This window comes from Oryzias latipes, chromosome 18 (assembly GCF_053564925.1).
Source record: "Oryzias latipes strain Hd-rR chromosome 18, Olatipes_Hd-rR_3.1".
NCBI classification, from domain to species: domain Eukaryota; kingdom Metazoa; phylum Chordata; class Actinopteri; order Beloniformes; family Adrianichthyidae; genus Oryzias; species Oryzias latipes.
This window is the reverse complement of record NC_136254.1, coordinates 20261993-20278094: the sequence shown is the minus strand read 5'-3', so window position 1 is coordinate 20278094 and position 16102 is coordinate 20261993. Positions and strand designations below refer to the sequence as shown.

Here is a 16102-nt window from a genome sequence, read left to right as displayed (position 1 = left end):
ATTAATAATAAATATATAAGAACCATAAAGTCTTCCATTTCTCAGTCATGTTCATGTTTTTGTTTTTGTTTTGCGCAACTATTAAGTTTTTACGGTTCCCGGTAGGCAGCTTCATGCTCTCCTCAACGTGCTGCCGGGCGCTGACGTCACATGCCCCACTTGCCCCCCCCTGGAAGCACGAGGCTGCTGTGTGGCTGCAGTAAACAGATTACAATGTGGGACACTAGTATGTTTATAAATGAACTGTAATTGCTGCACCCTATTTGATAAAATAAAATAAAATTTTAAAAAATCGCTGAAAAGAAATGGTTTATTAAAAATAAATTATTTGTTATTATTTTGAAGAATTAATATGGAGAAATTAGAAAAAATAAAATGTATTATGATGGATAAATGCTGAGTTTGACACTGGTTGAGGGACATATTTATAAATGAAAAATGAGTTTCAGTTTACTGAAAACTGAACATGGAACCTTTTTGAGGCTTAGTTCTTCCAGTCTGATGATCAGGAACACATTTACCTACTAACTTTCATTTTTGGAGAGGTTTGGGGTGAAATGAGTCAAATCAAATCAAACTTTATTCGTATAGCACTTTTCCTATAAAAACGTAACACAAAGTGCTTTGCATTAAGATAAAACAAAAGAAATAATATAAAAACGAGCACAAAAGAACCCCTCCCCAGACCTACACACAACCCCCCCCCCCACCCCTTTCCCACCTCCCACCCCCTAACTAATGTGAATAGACAATGGGAAACAAACTGTTGGTTGTTGGAAACACTAATATTTAGGATCTGTCTCTCTGTAAGTAACTGCATAGCGAGCCAAATGCAGCACCGCACACCAGCCCCACCATGGCTATGTGGCGATGCAGGTCCAGGTCCAGGTCCAGGTCCAGGTCCCATGTAGAGCTGCAGCGGCTAAACAGCAGCCGACCCAGAGGGAGAGGACTCCACTGAGGAAGCACTAGAAATAAAAATGAAAATAAAAAGGGGAATGAAACAGTTATCATACTGACAAAAGCAATAAACAATAAAAAATTGAAATAAGGAATATTACAGTAAATCATTTATAATCTAGTGTAAATTCATAAAAAAAGAAATAATGTATTAAAAAATACAAACTAAAATAATAAAAGTAGTAAAATTTTCAAAAAGCCAGATTAAAAAGATGGGTCTTGAGCATTTTCTTAAAAGTAACCATGCTCTGGGCGGCCCTCAGGTTCTCTGGCAGACTGTTCCATAAACAAGGGCTATAGTGCTGAAAAGATGCCTCTCCATAGGTTTTGGGTTTATCTTATTTTTTATTTATTCTTTTATTTAACCAGGAAAGTCCCATTGAAATTAAAAACCTCTTTTCCATGGGATTCCTGGCCAAGAGGCAGCACAGTTCAATGCAAAAAATATATAAAAACACACATCATTAAAACCACATACATCATAAAAAGCAGTTGCACATGATTGTTTCAGTCTCTGATGCTTTGAGCTTGTTCTTAAAAACATTTAAACATACCAGTTCAGTTAGTTTCCAGTCTTCCTGCAGCATATGCAAGCAAAGGAGCAGAGTGGACAAAGGCTTTTTCCCCCGGCTCTGTGCGGGCAAACGGAACAGAAAGCAACAACTGGTCTTTAGATCTTAAGGAGTAAGATTCCCGACTTGTCCTTGTGACGAAAGAACAAATGTAGGGAGGCAGTGATCCAAGCAAGGCCTTGTAAATAAAAGTGTACCAATGTCCCTGCCTCCTAGTGGCCAGAGAAGGCCATTGTACTGTTAAATACCAGTCACCATAATGATGCGTCAAGGCTCTACAGTTGGTAATGAACCTCAGGGAAGCATGATACGTGGTTTCAAACCTTTTTGAGACATGAAGATGAGGCATTCATATACAGAATATCACCATAATCCAGCACAGATAAAAAAAAAAGTTGCAGTAACAAGACGCTTTTTTACTTCAAAAGAAAAACAACTTGTTACGTAAGAAAAAGCCAAGTTTAAGTTCGAGTTTTTTTCACAAGTTTTTCTATGTGAGGTTTAAAGGTGAGGGAGTCATCAATCCAGACACCAAGGTACTTGTACTCATTAACCAACTCTATGACATTTCCATCCAAGGTGGACACCACTGGAATTGTTTCAGGGACCTTCTTTGAGTTTGAAAACATCATTAGTTTTGTCTTGTCAGCATTGAGAACCAATTTTAACTGAATAAGTGCTGTTCTGCAAGGTTTGAATGGCCTGAGCAGGAGATGATTCATAACAGTAAATAATTGTGTCATCAGCATAAAAATGTAGATTAGCATCCGAGACATTTTCACCCAACTCATTAATGTACAAAATAAATAGAAGGGGGCCCAGAACTGAGCCCTGTGGCACCCCCCTGTGGACAGTAACACATTTAGAACAGAGACCTTCATGTTTAAAGCATTGGGTCCTGTTATTTAGGTAATTTGAGAACCACGCAACTGCATGCTCTGACAATCCAAACAGCATAGTCAACGGTGTCAAAAGCTTTTGACAAATATATAAAAAGTGATCCACAGTACAGTTTTTTATCAAGTGCCACAATAATGTCATTTATCACCTTAATTATGTATGTAAAAACATACATTTGATATTGGCCTATAGTTAGTCGGCATGGATGGATCACGTCCTTTTAATAAAGGCAAAACAAAAGCTGATTTCCAAACTGATGGAATTTCTTTAGTTTTGATTGAAAGATTAAAAATAATTGTAAGCGGTTCTGCAATAAAATCTGCTGCCAGTTTAAAAAAGTAAGGCTCCAGTCTGGCCCAGGAGGTTTTCTGTGATCCAATCCCTTTAAAGCTTTATGCACTTCATGCACAGTAAACGTTACAAAGTTAAACGGGTCCCCAGAAAACAAAGGGGATAGAGTTTTTTGAGGACTTTCCTGCAGAATCAAAGAAGGAACCTGATGATAAAAAATTGCTCATTGAAGCAATTCAGGAGTTCAGTTTTATCATTAACTATGACTGAATCTTTAACAACAGAAGTAGAAAAATCATTCAGTCAGAATGGTTAAAAAGACCACTACCAGAGGATCTCAGGGTCCGCGACGGTTTATATGCAGGAAATTAAGATCGAAAACATGCTTTTACTACACATCAGACCATACTATGTGTACTTATTATAACATATATAGAAAAATCTGGAATCAGGTAACTCTTCAATATTTATTTACAAACAGTAAATGTGGATAGACAGTAATTTATTTCAATCTGTATGATACATATTTGTTAAATAGTGTTGCATTATGTAGATGTTTTGATGATTTTTAACTTCTTTCTATTAAAACTGGAAATTTATTTTGACTTTTTTTTTTAAATCACTTAAGTTTTCAACTATTTTCTTTGCTTTCCTTCCTGTAATCCTCATTGATTAAATAAACAAATCACATTACAGGGCTTTTGACTTATTTACTTGTTGTTAATTTAAGTCACGCATGCATGAAAACACAGAAACTGCAGTACATAAAAAATGTCAGCAGGTTTTTTTGAACTGAAGAGTCAAACTTTTTATTATTTTTCTTGTGTTGTGAAAACAACTACAAGTGGACTCTAACCCGCCATTTTTATTGCACCGGTAATGTTATGGTTGAAGGTGTGAGGGACTGTAAGATATTAACAGAGCTTGTAAACATATCTCTCAGTTATGGACAACGTACGTTTGGGGCGGGCTTACAGTTGCCCCGCCCACAACCAAGACGAGAATTTCTAATGAACCAATGGAGCTCTCAAAAAAAGTTTTGGCTAAAAATGTCATAATGATAATTAAAAGACCAGTGGGAAGGCTTTGAAAATAAGTCATAGGATCATTAGAGTGGGACTTTAAGCAGAAAGAATGGAGAAGAAAATACAGAAAGGCAACAGTGAAGCACAGTGGAGGTTCTCTGAACATTTAGTTGAGGGTGCATTTCTGCAAAGGGAGTTGGAGATTTCCTCCGAATTAATGCAGTTTCAAAGCTGAGGAATACTGGCAGATACTTACCCATCATGCAACACCATCACGGAGGCGTACGAACGGCCCCCAAAATTATCCTGCAGCAGGACAATTAATGTAAGCATACAGCCAAAGTCATTTCCAGCCGGCAGTAGGATAAGAAGCAATGGAAGTGAAGGCCGCACAGATCCAATTCCAATGTATTTGTTTGTAGGATAAGCCCCTTGAGATGTGTCATCTCGTTTTCAAGGGAGTCCTTGACATACAACAAAACAAGCAAAAACTGGCAGATACAGTTGAGCAAACTTTACATATATCAAAACAAGAACATAAAATATACAAGGCAACGAGCAGGCACACACACACACACTCACACACACACACACACACACACACACACACAGACATTTACTGCACCTCTTAGCAGTTAGTTTAAAGGTATGGAAATAAAAAGCAGGAAAGAAATCAAATTCAATCAAAAACAGTTACATGAGTGTTGAAGATGTTCTAAACGGGCATTTTTAAATGCAAAGTATGAGGTTAAAGAACGAATAGATGGAGGAAGATTGTTCCAGTCAGAGGGTGCTTTGTAATAAAATGAATATTTTCCGATTTCCTTTTTGACTCTTGGAACAACAAAAAAAGATTTGATCTGCATGACGTAAATTATAAGAAGACTGAAAAGGAATTAGATATTGTTTGAGATATTCTGGGTAACTGAGGTTAACACATTTGAAGATGTGCACTAGCCAGTGAAGTTTACGTGGGGAGGATAGGGGAAGCCAGGACAGTTGCTGATACATTGGACAGTGGTGGGTTCTAAATGGACAACTGAGAATAAACCTACACAAGCTGTTATAAATAACATTCAATGGTCGGAGGTCAGTGAGAGTGGCGTTTTGATATATTATATCACCATAATCTAAAGTCGGGACAATCAGTTGTGAGATCATTTTCTTCATGACTGAGAAACTAAAACAATTGGTTGATAAATAAAGTAATTTTAAACGATAAGAAATTGTATGGACCCTGAGCCCAGCATCATATATGGGATGACATGAAGAAACGGGAGGATGAGAGAAAATCCACATCCACAGAAGATCTGAGGTTAGTTCTTCAAGAACTACTTGGAACCAGCTGAGTTCCTCTAAAAACTGTGCATCTAGACGAACTGCTCCCCTTTCAAGGCAAAGGGGGGTCACACCATTTCTAAAATTAGATTTTTCTTTTAGTAAATTCATTTTATTTTGTTGATGGTTGCAGATAAATGATTGACACTTCATTTTTTGAAGGCATTTTTTGGTTTAAAGCACATCTGCCTAAATCTTTTGATATTGATATTAATCTATGAATCTATATAAAAATATGTTTAAAATTGTACACATAAATACACAGTTGTGTTGTTTTTAAGTTGCCACAAAGCTGTGCTTGGATGCACGATATAAACAATGCTTCTCATCTTCATCACAGTCTTCATCCTGACCCTTGCAGGCGCACTCTGGTACACTTTGTTTTTGCATGCAGGTCAACCGGGTCCAGTCTGTTAATGGAGATGGTTGTTGGAACTGATTTTTGTATTGGATCCAAGAAACTCCTCCCACTTGACACTTAAGTGCTGAAAACAAAGGCAGATACGTGAGCGGGGTCCTGCTCTGCTGCACTCCTGACCGTCCAGGACCTGCTAATCCTCCGGGATTAGATGGAACTGCTGGTCCATGACTGTGTCAGAATCCTAATCACACCATCAGGTAAAAACATTTTTTAAACATTAAATTATTCCTACTTTCACATATTGAATTGTCTTCACTTTGGAAAGAAAAAAAACGTATTTTAGAGAAGAGTTCAGAAAGTTGCAGAAAACTGCAGGACATTTCAACCTTTGATCTTTTTCAGAGACTTTGTCTTTGTCAATCACAGCTTGAAATACGTGACTAGGTGCCTCAAACCTTACCCCGGTAAACAACTCGCAGATGACGTGCACAAAGTAGACACAAGGCCTGGCAAAGCGTTTCACACTCCCGTAAACAGCCTAAAAAAACAAAAAAGGTCTCCGGCCGCCTCCTCCTCAAAACACCTGAACACCAGAGCTACTGAGATGGGAAGTGAGAGCAAAGAGATCGCTTAAAGAGATAAAGTCCCACTCCAATCGTCTTTTAAAGTATTTTAAGTATGATTATGCTGTTTTTAGCCTAAATTAAGAAAACCTGCACCGTTTTCAAAGACATAGTTTCTGCAGAGTGGCAGTAGTTCATCAGGAATTCACCTCAGAGTTTTGGGCGGGACTGTTGGTGGAGAGTAAGCCCACCCTCACTTCCCATTATCCATCTATTTGCCCTCTCTCCCGCTAGCTTTACAGTCCTACTTTTTCTTTTTTGCAAGCTATTCGAGTTATGAACTGACCAATCAGACGCCTCAATATAAGCATGTGGTCCCACGTCTTTAATGTTTGATTGACAGATTTCAGACCGATGCCGGCTTATTGACGCCATCTGGCTCCAATATGGCGAAAATATGGCAATATGTATTGACTTTATTCTGTTGGAGCTGGAAGTAAGCCATTTTCTATGGATGACATCACACTCACTCAGTCCAATTCTCATATACAGTGATCCCTTGCTGGTACGCGGTTTACTTTTCACGGTTTCGCTACTTCACGGATTTGCATCGTGCATTGTGTTCTGCATTCTGATTGGCTAAAAAGTCACTCTGCTTCTTCTCCACCTGCGCGTCAATAACGCTGCAGTTTAATATGTTCATGTTTGTAAAACAGCTTGCCAAATTAACATTACGTACGTGCAAATTCTCTTGCAATTTGGAGTTTCTCTAAATCCCATAGAAAAAAGAGCGACAACAACAGCCTATCACTATGTTCTTCTCCTGAACAAACACAGCTGCACCGCGGGCTTCAAAAGGAGAAAACATTGCAGAGGGGAGTCAGGATGCAGTGGTTCAGTCGGAAGACCAGTGAAATACACATCAGTTACTATTTTTCCGACTGTACTTTGTATTTTTTTCATGATCATTTTAAATTTTCTCCTGTTTAATCTGAAACTTGGGTCGCGGTGGGTGGGGCTAATCTCCGCGATTTAAAGCCTTCTGTTCACGTTCTTCTTCCACTTTTGGCTTCTCCCATCAGGGGTCGCCATGGTAAATTTGGCAATGTTTTACGCCGGATGCCCTTCCTGACGCAACCTTCTCAAACTGGGCTTGGAACCGGCACAGGGGTAGAGAAGGGAACAGGGAGCAGCCTGGAGTCGAACCCTGGTTTCACGGACGGAAGGCGCTGCAAACCAGCACGAGCTAAACTGGCTCCCCCCCTTCTGTTCACATTGATGATTAAAATTATTATTTGACATTTACAGTACAGAAGTTATTTGTTGAAAAAAACGTTTCTAAAGTACTTTTATTTGTGAAACAAATGCTTGAGCCTGTAAAATGTTTTTTTCTTTGTTTCTTTTCAATGTATAATAGAGGATTTAATTGTATAATAATTGTAAAAAAATAAATAAATTCCTACTTCACGGATTTTGCCTATCACGGGTTCTTTTTGGAACGTAACCCCCGCGAAAAACAAGGGTTTACTGTACAGTCAGAGGTATAATTTCTCACCACACAAAAGTATAATTTGGAACAATGAAGACATAACAATACAGAATAAATCTTTGTTTACACAAAACTGGATTGACAAAAAATAATTTACGTTTCAGATCTTTTTGATGAGAATGGTACGATTTTGGATTATGGCAGGTTTCTAAATAAAATGTGTTTTCCAGCAACAAGCAAAGAATTTAGCAGTGTAATGAAAGCTCTCCCCTCAGGATTAATTCAGATGATGACCTCTCACCTTAAATATGAAGAAGCCTCTAAAATTGACTCTCTTTTAATAATTAATGGTATTGATACTTTCAATAAAAAGTGCAACAGCAATTATATTCGTAATACTTTGAGTGAAAAAAGAAACATTACACCGAAAGGAGAAATCTTTTGAACACATTAAAAAAATTAACACACCCAAAGCAAGTAACACTGGAACAATTTGTGCTTTTTTGTTTGATATGTAATCCCATCCTCTAAGAAAACTTTGTATTGTAAACATTATTATTGTTATTTTGTATTCTCTTTTATATATTTTAAGATACTTTATTTTCCTATCAGCAAGTTCTAATTTTGATATATTTCGGATACGTTTTTAACTTGAGGTGTTTTAACAAGCTTGGAATGATGGCATTGATTACCACTGCTGATAATCTGTCTGATTCCTTGATGTTGGAATTTGTATGTTAACACTATGTTCAATAAAGCTGAAAAAATAAATGAAAAAAAGCCAAAGATTTTACAAAGAAGAAAAAAAGAAAAATACATAATATACAGTCAGAGGTACCAATTCCCTCAATACCCCCTATAGCAGGGGTGTCAAACCCATTTTCACTGAGGGCCACATCAGCATAGTGGCTGTCCTCAAAGGGTCAGATATAACTTATACATGTAACTAAATGTAATGAAAAATAAATGTAATCACTCCTTAAAGTTAAAAAACTCTTTGTTTATTTATTATAACTTTTTAAAGTGACAATTACAGTTGCATAGAAACATATGTTTGCTTGTTACTTTAGCATAAATCCTTTTACATTTGATTCTGTCAGGTTAGGTTATATGGACAGTGTTTAAGTCCTAATGTTTAGATGCCCAATCCGATATTTCAAGTCCAATTCCCCCTAGATATGAATAAATACACACCAATTTTTATTTTAAGAAATTGAAAACGTTTATGCTCTCGCGGGTAGAGCTGTGACGTGTCGGATTTTTTATCACCGCGGTGATGAACCACCAGGGGGCGCGGTGTTGCGGTTAACGTGTGTAGGACTGGTAGGAGGGAGCGCGCACACGTGTGTTGGGGGTGCGTGTTGATTCTTCTGCTCTCTAGTTGCAGGTGAGCCTTCACCTGTGACATCTTCTCAGAATATTATTTATTGCCCAGTAATAAACAGACTGCAGACACTTGTTTGTCACCTTTCTGGGAGCCGTGAGCCTGACACCCATGAAGAATGCGGGGCAGGAGGCTCCGCCTTTGTTTATACAGACGCGTAACTTTGCGCTGCACAAAATAGTTCCCAAACAAAAGATGTAGTGATATTCATTGAAATCTAACAGTGCGCGTTCATGTTTGGTGTTACAGAGTGACTGAGAACAGTAATTAAGCCCCCCAACACAAAATCCTCCGGCGGGCGGCCGTGTCGCGCACTTAAGAACGCACGGAGCTTGTTACGGAAATGAAAACAAATGGAAATTATTAATTAGAACGCAATAAATTTGTATTATTATTTGTACTATTGTCGTATTTCCTCACGAGACGGAAACTTCTGTTGTAGAATGAGGATGTATGCTACTGAAAGCGCGCGCCTGTGTGTAAAGGGAGCCGCGTGCCACGTGAAGCAGAGGCAGTGAGAGCGCCCGCGACGACAGACAGTGACAGGCGCGGTGGGAGAGAAGCTGAGAACAGTCTGAAAGGAAGGAGGAAAGTCTGAACATAGGACTAGCAGAAAAAGTAAATTATCAGCAAAGATGAACGTGTTTAATGTGTTTATTATAGTTCCAAACATGTTGAACTTTCAAAAAAAAAAATGCGGGGATGAGGTCATCATCACAGCCCTACTGGCGGGCCACATAAAATGACATGGCGGGCCACATTTGGCCCTCGGGCCTTAAGTTTGACACATGTGCCCCATAGACTGGCATTTAATGTGATTCATACACATGCTCACTGCATTTTTTTAAACTGCAAATATGATGTCAGTGATTTCCAGAAGTAAAAAACTAACAGATCTAAACATTTTAAGAAGACTGTTTATGATTCCACTGGGTTCTGATGACAAAAACCTGGATGTTTTATAAAAAAATTAATGAAAATTGTTCAAACATGATGCATTGAGGTCTACACTGACAAATCTAGAGAGCATTGATGCACACTGTTTTTCGCGGAGGCTCCTGGGAAATTTCCAGGGCATTCGGTTTTAGGATTTGGAAATGGAGAACCCCACTAACCCCACCGGGCAGTGATGAGTAAACTTGGACTCAGGCTGAATGTTGCTGCGTTCAAGCCACACGTATAGCCTCCAGGTGGGGCGCCCACATTCCTGAAAAATGGATGGGCTCATTGGGGGGAACAAAGAAGAGAAACCAGAGTTATAAGAGTTGGGAGGGGCTCTGCAAAAACAGGCCCCTTCAAAAATAAGTCAAAAGTTCTCAGCATTTGAAACATTTACTATAAATAAGCAAAAAGAATCTGCCTAAGGGGCAAGAAAATGGTCTTTCCACGAATTCTCATTTTAAGAAAAAAAGTTCTAGTCACTAATACCCGTTTTGTCAAACTAAGAATACTTTCCAATTGCAATACTTTCAAAATAAGATAATTTTTCTTGCAAGACAGTTTTTCTTGAACCAACTTTCTTCAGATTCAGTTTTTGCTGTGCAAAAAATGGTCACATGGTTTCTTGTGGTTTAGACAATCACACATAGAAATCCAGCTGTGTTTGGTCAAATTATAATGGTTTATTACCTCCAGCAGCTGCTTTAGATCTGCTGGATTTGACAATAGGTCACATGGAAGTCAGTGTTTAAATCAGAAGTGGATCCTGAAGGCTCAGGTCAGCAGAACAAGGGTTGCTGGTGGCTCAATGGTGGAATAAAATGTTTTCATTGAAATCTATTTAAATTCTATTTAAATATACCCAGAGACATGTTTTCTTTGTGAACTCTTGTTTGACTAGAGAGGCACCTTTTAAATTGTGTAGGTTTAATTCTTTTTTTTATTCAGCCATGGCAAGAATTAGTACATATTAATGTCCAGTAGGGGTCAGTATTGTCCAAAAAGAAACCAAGACAAAGAAACCATATGAGTGGAAGGCTGAAAGGCTCAATGTTGTTTTGAATTAAAAAAAAAAGACCAAAAAAGTAGTTTCTTTTTTTTATATAACTCTTGTGCTATCATAGGCACTTTACCATTGGGAGTTGGGTCATCTAGACCCACTAGACAGTGCTCTGAACCTTTTTTCTTCAATGATTTGTGATCTTCACTGGTGTCCTTGGATTAAATTAAATCTTTCCACCTTTATCCACCTTTGTCATGGTAGGGAGAACACGTCAATATAAGGGTGGGGTCATCTAAGACAGCACAAGGGTTATTCATGTTTAATGTGTTTGGGTTTTCTCCTGGAGCTCAGGTTTGCATTTAAAAAATGTCATCAACATTTATCAATATTGTAGTTTATTGTGATAAGATAAAGAACTAAAAGCCTTTTTTATGTGTAATGTCTGTGGGGTTTTCTCCTGGTGCTCAGGAAATTGATAAAATTGTTTTATCAATGTTTCTGCTTAATACATTTCTGTATTATTGGTGACTAAAAATAGACATTTAGGTGTGAATATGAATGTTTGAACAAATGGATGGATACATGGATAAAATGAATGGATGGAAAGCATTATTACATGTGTTAGATGTAACAGATGTAATGAAATGATATTATTGAGTGAATGAATGTCATGCAACCACAAGGGAACACAATCCAGTGTTCCCTTGTGCCGGTCCCAAGTCCGGATACATGCAGAGGGTAAACACAAGGGGTCCATCAATGCACTTGGCACCAGGACACCCTACACTGTTGTTCAGAGCTGGGGCCCACATTTTCTGCACACTTTTAAACCATAAAGGGCCCATTTGGCCTAGCTGGCTGGGTAGTTGTTTGAATGTTATTTTTAGATCATAATGTCTTTTCATCATGAGAGGGGTGTGTGTTTAATGTCAACTGGTTTCAAAATAAAGTGAATGGCTAACAGCACTGTTGACAGACATCCTGCAAGTCCTGCTTCTTAACGTTTTTCAACACAATGGCAGCTTCGTAAGATTGGGAAAAATAGACTCACATAGTATGTGTGTTTGAAAACGTGTCTCCAAAAAAAGAAAAGCCTTCAAGTGATTAACTCAAAAATGTCAAAATAAGGTTTGTTTTGGGGATGTGGGGTGTATTTTCATTCATTTTCAACAATCCACGTGGAAGGTCTGCCTTTGCTGTTGGTTTCGAATTACTCAACTGTCCAATTACAGGAGAGCGTTTTACAACAGCTTTTTAGTTCAGCCGTTGACTCTTGTGAACACACCAAACACACCAAAGGGGCCACTTGTACGACACTGTATCCAGTATTAGCCTAAAACTAAAACTTTTAGGTCTGCTGTTGGGCTATACATTGGAAAATTGCCTGTACCTTCTGTAAAACACTTCATCTGTTGACTAAAGAAAGATTTTATCAGTAAAAATAAAGAATGTTTATATTTGTAGAACTGCCAATAAATTGAAAAAGTAAAGGACTATAGTTACTATTAGATAGCCACAAAATCAACTCATAATACTAAGTTTTGTGATCTGAAAGAGGATTTAAACAATATGTCTGATTAAGGTTAGAAAATAACCATTTAGCAAAAATGTACAAGTATACTTAGTCTCTACTAAAAGTGAAGCAGTATACTTATGGTTTACTTTAGATATATATACTATCTATATATTGTATACCAAAAATATTCCAAGGATTCAGTTAGTATAATTCCTACACTACAAATACATGGGCTTTAGTATACTTGCTTTTCTTATGTTCAAGTATACTTAATAAAAGTGTATGTCTTTTTGCTAAGGAAAGAAAAGATGTTTTAAATTATTTAAAAAAAACATACATCAGTCCTAAATCATCTGAAATTGAAATATGGGTTTTCAATAGCTGTTAAACTTGTGCTTTTCTTAATAGACTATAATACTACACAGAGGCCTCTCTGTTTAGCTAGAGGCTGCTAACAAAATGTAACTTTTTATTTTATTTTATTTTATTTTATTTAAAGTTCAAGATGGTATTGTGTTAAAATCACTGTTATTTATTGACGGGCTAACTCATTTAATTATGTTTTTACCTTAATGAAATACTTTTTCTATGATTTTGGTTTGTAACATTAATAAAATGTATCATTTCACGATGTGGGGAGTGTCAGAAATGGGATTTACCTCAAGATATGACTTTAAATTAATTTCTTTAATATTTTTAAGGCTCAATTTTAGCTTTCCCAGTGCAAAAAGTAGTACAGTTGAAGTATAGCTAGTCTACTTTAGCCTACGTATGTGTCATGCAGGAAGTGTACTAACTGAATACTTCTTTATACTAAATTGGGACATTTTAATCTTACAATATAAAGATTGCATATAAAAAGCATACTTCAAGTGTAATGCTTTATTTTTAGCATGTATACTTGTAGAATACTTGAATAGACTACTTTTTGCTAAAGGTTTTGCTTGCATCGTTGTTTGAATCTGAAAAAATGATTGAGAAATTTATTCTCGAGTCCATTCATTTAGTTATTTTCCAAAATATTTTACCCTGATAATAGTTTTTTCTTTTAAAATAGTAAAAAAAATGCAAATGATTAAAAGAAGAACCAATTTATTGACATTAAGTGTGGAGATAAAACGAAGACGGAAGTAGTTTAAAGGGAGCTCTCTTGGTCCCTGTCACCGACGGTGACATCAGTTGGAGGGGGCGAGTCTTTCTTTGAATAAAGATTTGAAGTCTCCTCAAACTATATTTTCTTGAATTTCTTTAAAAATGTATAGAAAAAAATCAAAAATTCCGTTATTTTTTGACAAATGAACGGAGCAATTAAAAGAAAACTTTACATTGTGAAAGTACCGGAAGTAGTGTGGAGTGAGTCCTCTTGCTCCTCCTCCTCCCGGGCATCTCCGGTGGAGGCGGTGCCGTCTTTTGAACAGGGCGTGGCTGCCCTTTGCAGAAGAAGGAAGCACGTCTCTTTCTTTTTTTTTCTTTTCATTTTTCCACACTAATTTTGGAGCAGACGTCTACAGGCGGCTCGTGGGACTCGTATTTTGCAGGCAGCTGGACGGCACATTCATGGCCAGTCCGAACACCACCATGCGTAAGTCTATTTATACTGTCTAAAAGAGCGGCTCGCTAAGCAACGACTGTAGTGTAGTGATGTACTGCTAGCATCACTGTCATCATGTGGCGCCTGATTTATGCCCGAAGGAAGTTTTTATACTAATTATTTCAAACTTCTGTCTTTTGTTGTCAAGTTTCTGGCGTAATTATGGAGGAATACGCATTTTGGGAAGTTGTCAGATGTAATAGGAAGACAAAGGAACGATTCAGTTCAGGCTAGTTTCTAAAAAGCTGAAATTGTGTCACACATGCAATTACAAATTCAAATTATGAAACTGAAAGTTTTAATTACATTGATGAATGTAATATTATTTTTCCCCCTGATTGGTCAGTTTGGACTCGTGTGTAGGGTTAATTCACAGAGAACCACGTTCTTTTAGTAGGAATGTTTTATCATTTTAAGGATTTTTTCAGTTCTTCCCCGTCCGTCCATGATCATGTAGTCTGTCTGCGAAGTCTGGGTTAGAAGAACTGCCTCAGATTTATTCTTGGTGTCAGGGCATTGTTGCATTTTCTAAAACTCTGTTGTCCTGGAGAAACTGAAAGTGTAACAACATATCTCAAAACTAATTTTTGCCATTGTTAGGTACAAGCTAAAAAACGAAAAGTAGATGCCAGGAAGCACGAGGATGTTCTACAATCTTTTTCCCCCCATAGTTTTTCTCAGCTTTACAGATAGATTTCTTTCTAGTGGAACTGTCATATTCCCATGCATTATGGAACCAGGTTACAATCGGTAACCTGCTTTCCTAAATGCTGTTAAAACAGAAAACATTAGGGGTTTTTTGTCTGTAAAAGAGAGAAACTGGGGAGAAATTGTCAAGCAATAGTCGTTTTAGAGTGGAAATGTGAAAACTCTTATGGTGACTAAGAATGAAACCTACTCTGGTAGTTGCCATGATTGCCATTCATTGCAATGCAATGTATTGTGATGCTGTGAATCCTGTTTATGCTTTGAATGCGCATCTGGAAGCTTCTTTTTCTGGTTAGTAGTTTACCCTCTAAGCTGTCCCACCCCAATCATCTTTTGCTCTATTTTTGAAGCGTTCCCAGTGGTCTTTTAATTATGATTAGTCCTTTTTTTTAAAAGCCCAAATCCAAAAAGTGTCATTTCCTAGGACATAGTGTCTGTAGAGCAGCAGTAGTTCATTAGAAATTCACCTCTGAGTTATGGGGCGGAACTGTTGTCGTGGAGTAAGCCCACCTCCACTTCCCGTCATCAATTTGTTTACACTCTCTCCTGCTATCTTACAGCCCCTCACACCCCTAACCTAACGTTACAGGTGTAACAAAAATGGATACCATCTCAAACAAGGAAATTTGTGGATCTAATCGTCTCCAAGTGGATGCACCACAATGCAGCAGAGCAGGGAGCTTGTGGCCTGCCGATCGTAGTTTCTACATCACTGCTATAAGCTTTTTAAAAATGGAATTTTTCTGTTTAGAATAGGGTTGTGCCGATGGACGATATCATCGTCCATCGTGATGGGTGACTGACATCCCGATGGAGAGACCACCATCGTGATGCCACGCCCCCGCCACGTTGCGCGTCGACACCATAAGCCGCGGTTACATGTACAAAATATCTTGATGGGATCAATGGTCGGATTAGAATCCAACCGTGTACATGGGCCCAGAAAAATGTTTTCAGAATATAAAAACGTTCACTAAGGTCACACTTTCCGTCGGAATAAATCATTCGCACATGCGCAGTAGGGTTTGAAAACCGGAAGGATATAAATTCGGCCGAGCGGCTTTTTTTTCCAAACTTTATTGAATGTAACAATTCAATACAAAACGATGTTAAACAGCGCCTAGCGGCTATATATATTGACATGTCAGCTCGGTAAAAGACGAGATGATCTTCTAAACGTGCTTTTAATAATGTTACGGTTATTATGAAATACCTGTTCGCTCATCATTTGAATTTTAATCCGTGTGGTCAGTGCTTTTTCTGAACGGAGCCAGGATTAGCAGTATGCTAACACGGGCTAACAACATTAGCTTTGGGTGGTGCTGCATCCTGTGAATAACATCAGCCTTTATTTAGTCGGGACACGACTGGAAACACAAATCCACGTGATTGTTTGAATGTTTTCTAAGGACTGAGCGACATTTCTGCTTTGAAGCTCAAACCGCTGTGTGTCTGCTGACGA

General features: G+C 37.9%; 1 protein-coding gene and 1 long non-coding RNA gene across 2 annotated transcripts in view; both read left to right on the top strand.

The window, feature by feature from the left end:
• Positions 1-5591: 5591 nt before the first annotated feature.
• LOC144987223 (uncharacterized) lies at positions 5592-7481 on the top strand. Its single transcript, XR_013651100.1, has 2 exons — positions 5592-5704; positions 7093-7481. It is a non-coding gene; the product is annotated as an uncharacterized LOC144987223 (long non-coding RNA).
• A 6271-nt stretch (positions 7482-13752) lies between these two features.
• Positions 13753-16102, top strand: part of rell1 (RELT like 1) — a 29669-nt gene continuing 27319 nt past the window's right edge. Inside the window, exon 1 of the mRNA XM_011487537.4 lies at positions 13753-13923. Coding sequence (XP_011485839.1) covers positions 13899-13923 — 25 coding nt within the window. The 5' untranslated portion in view covers positions 13753-13898. The remainder of the gene's footprint in view (positions 13924-16102) is intronic.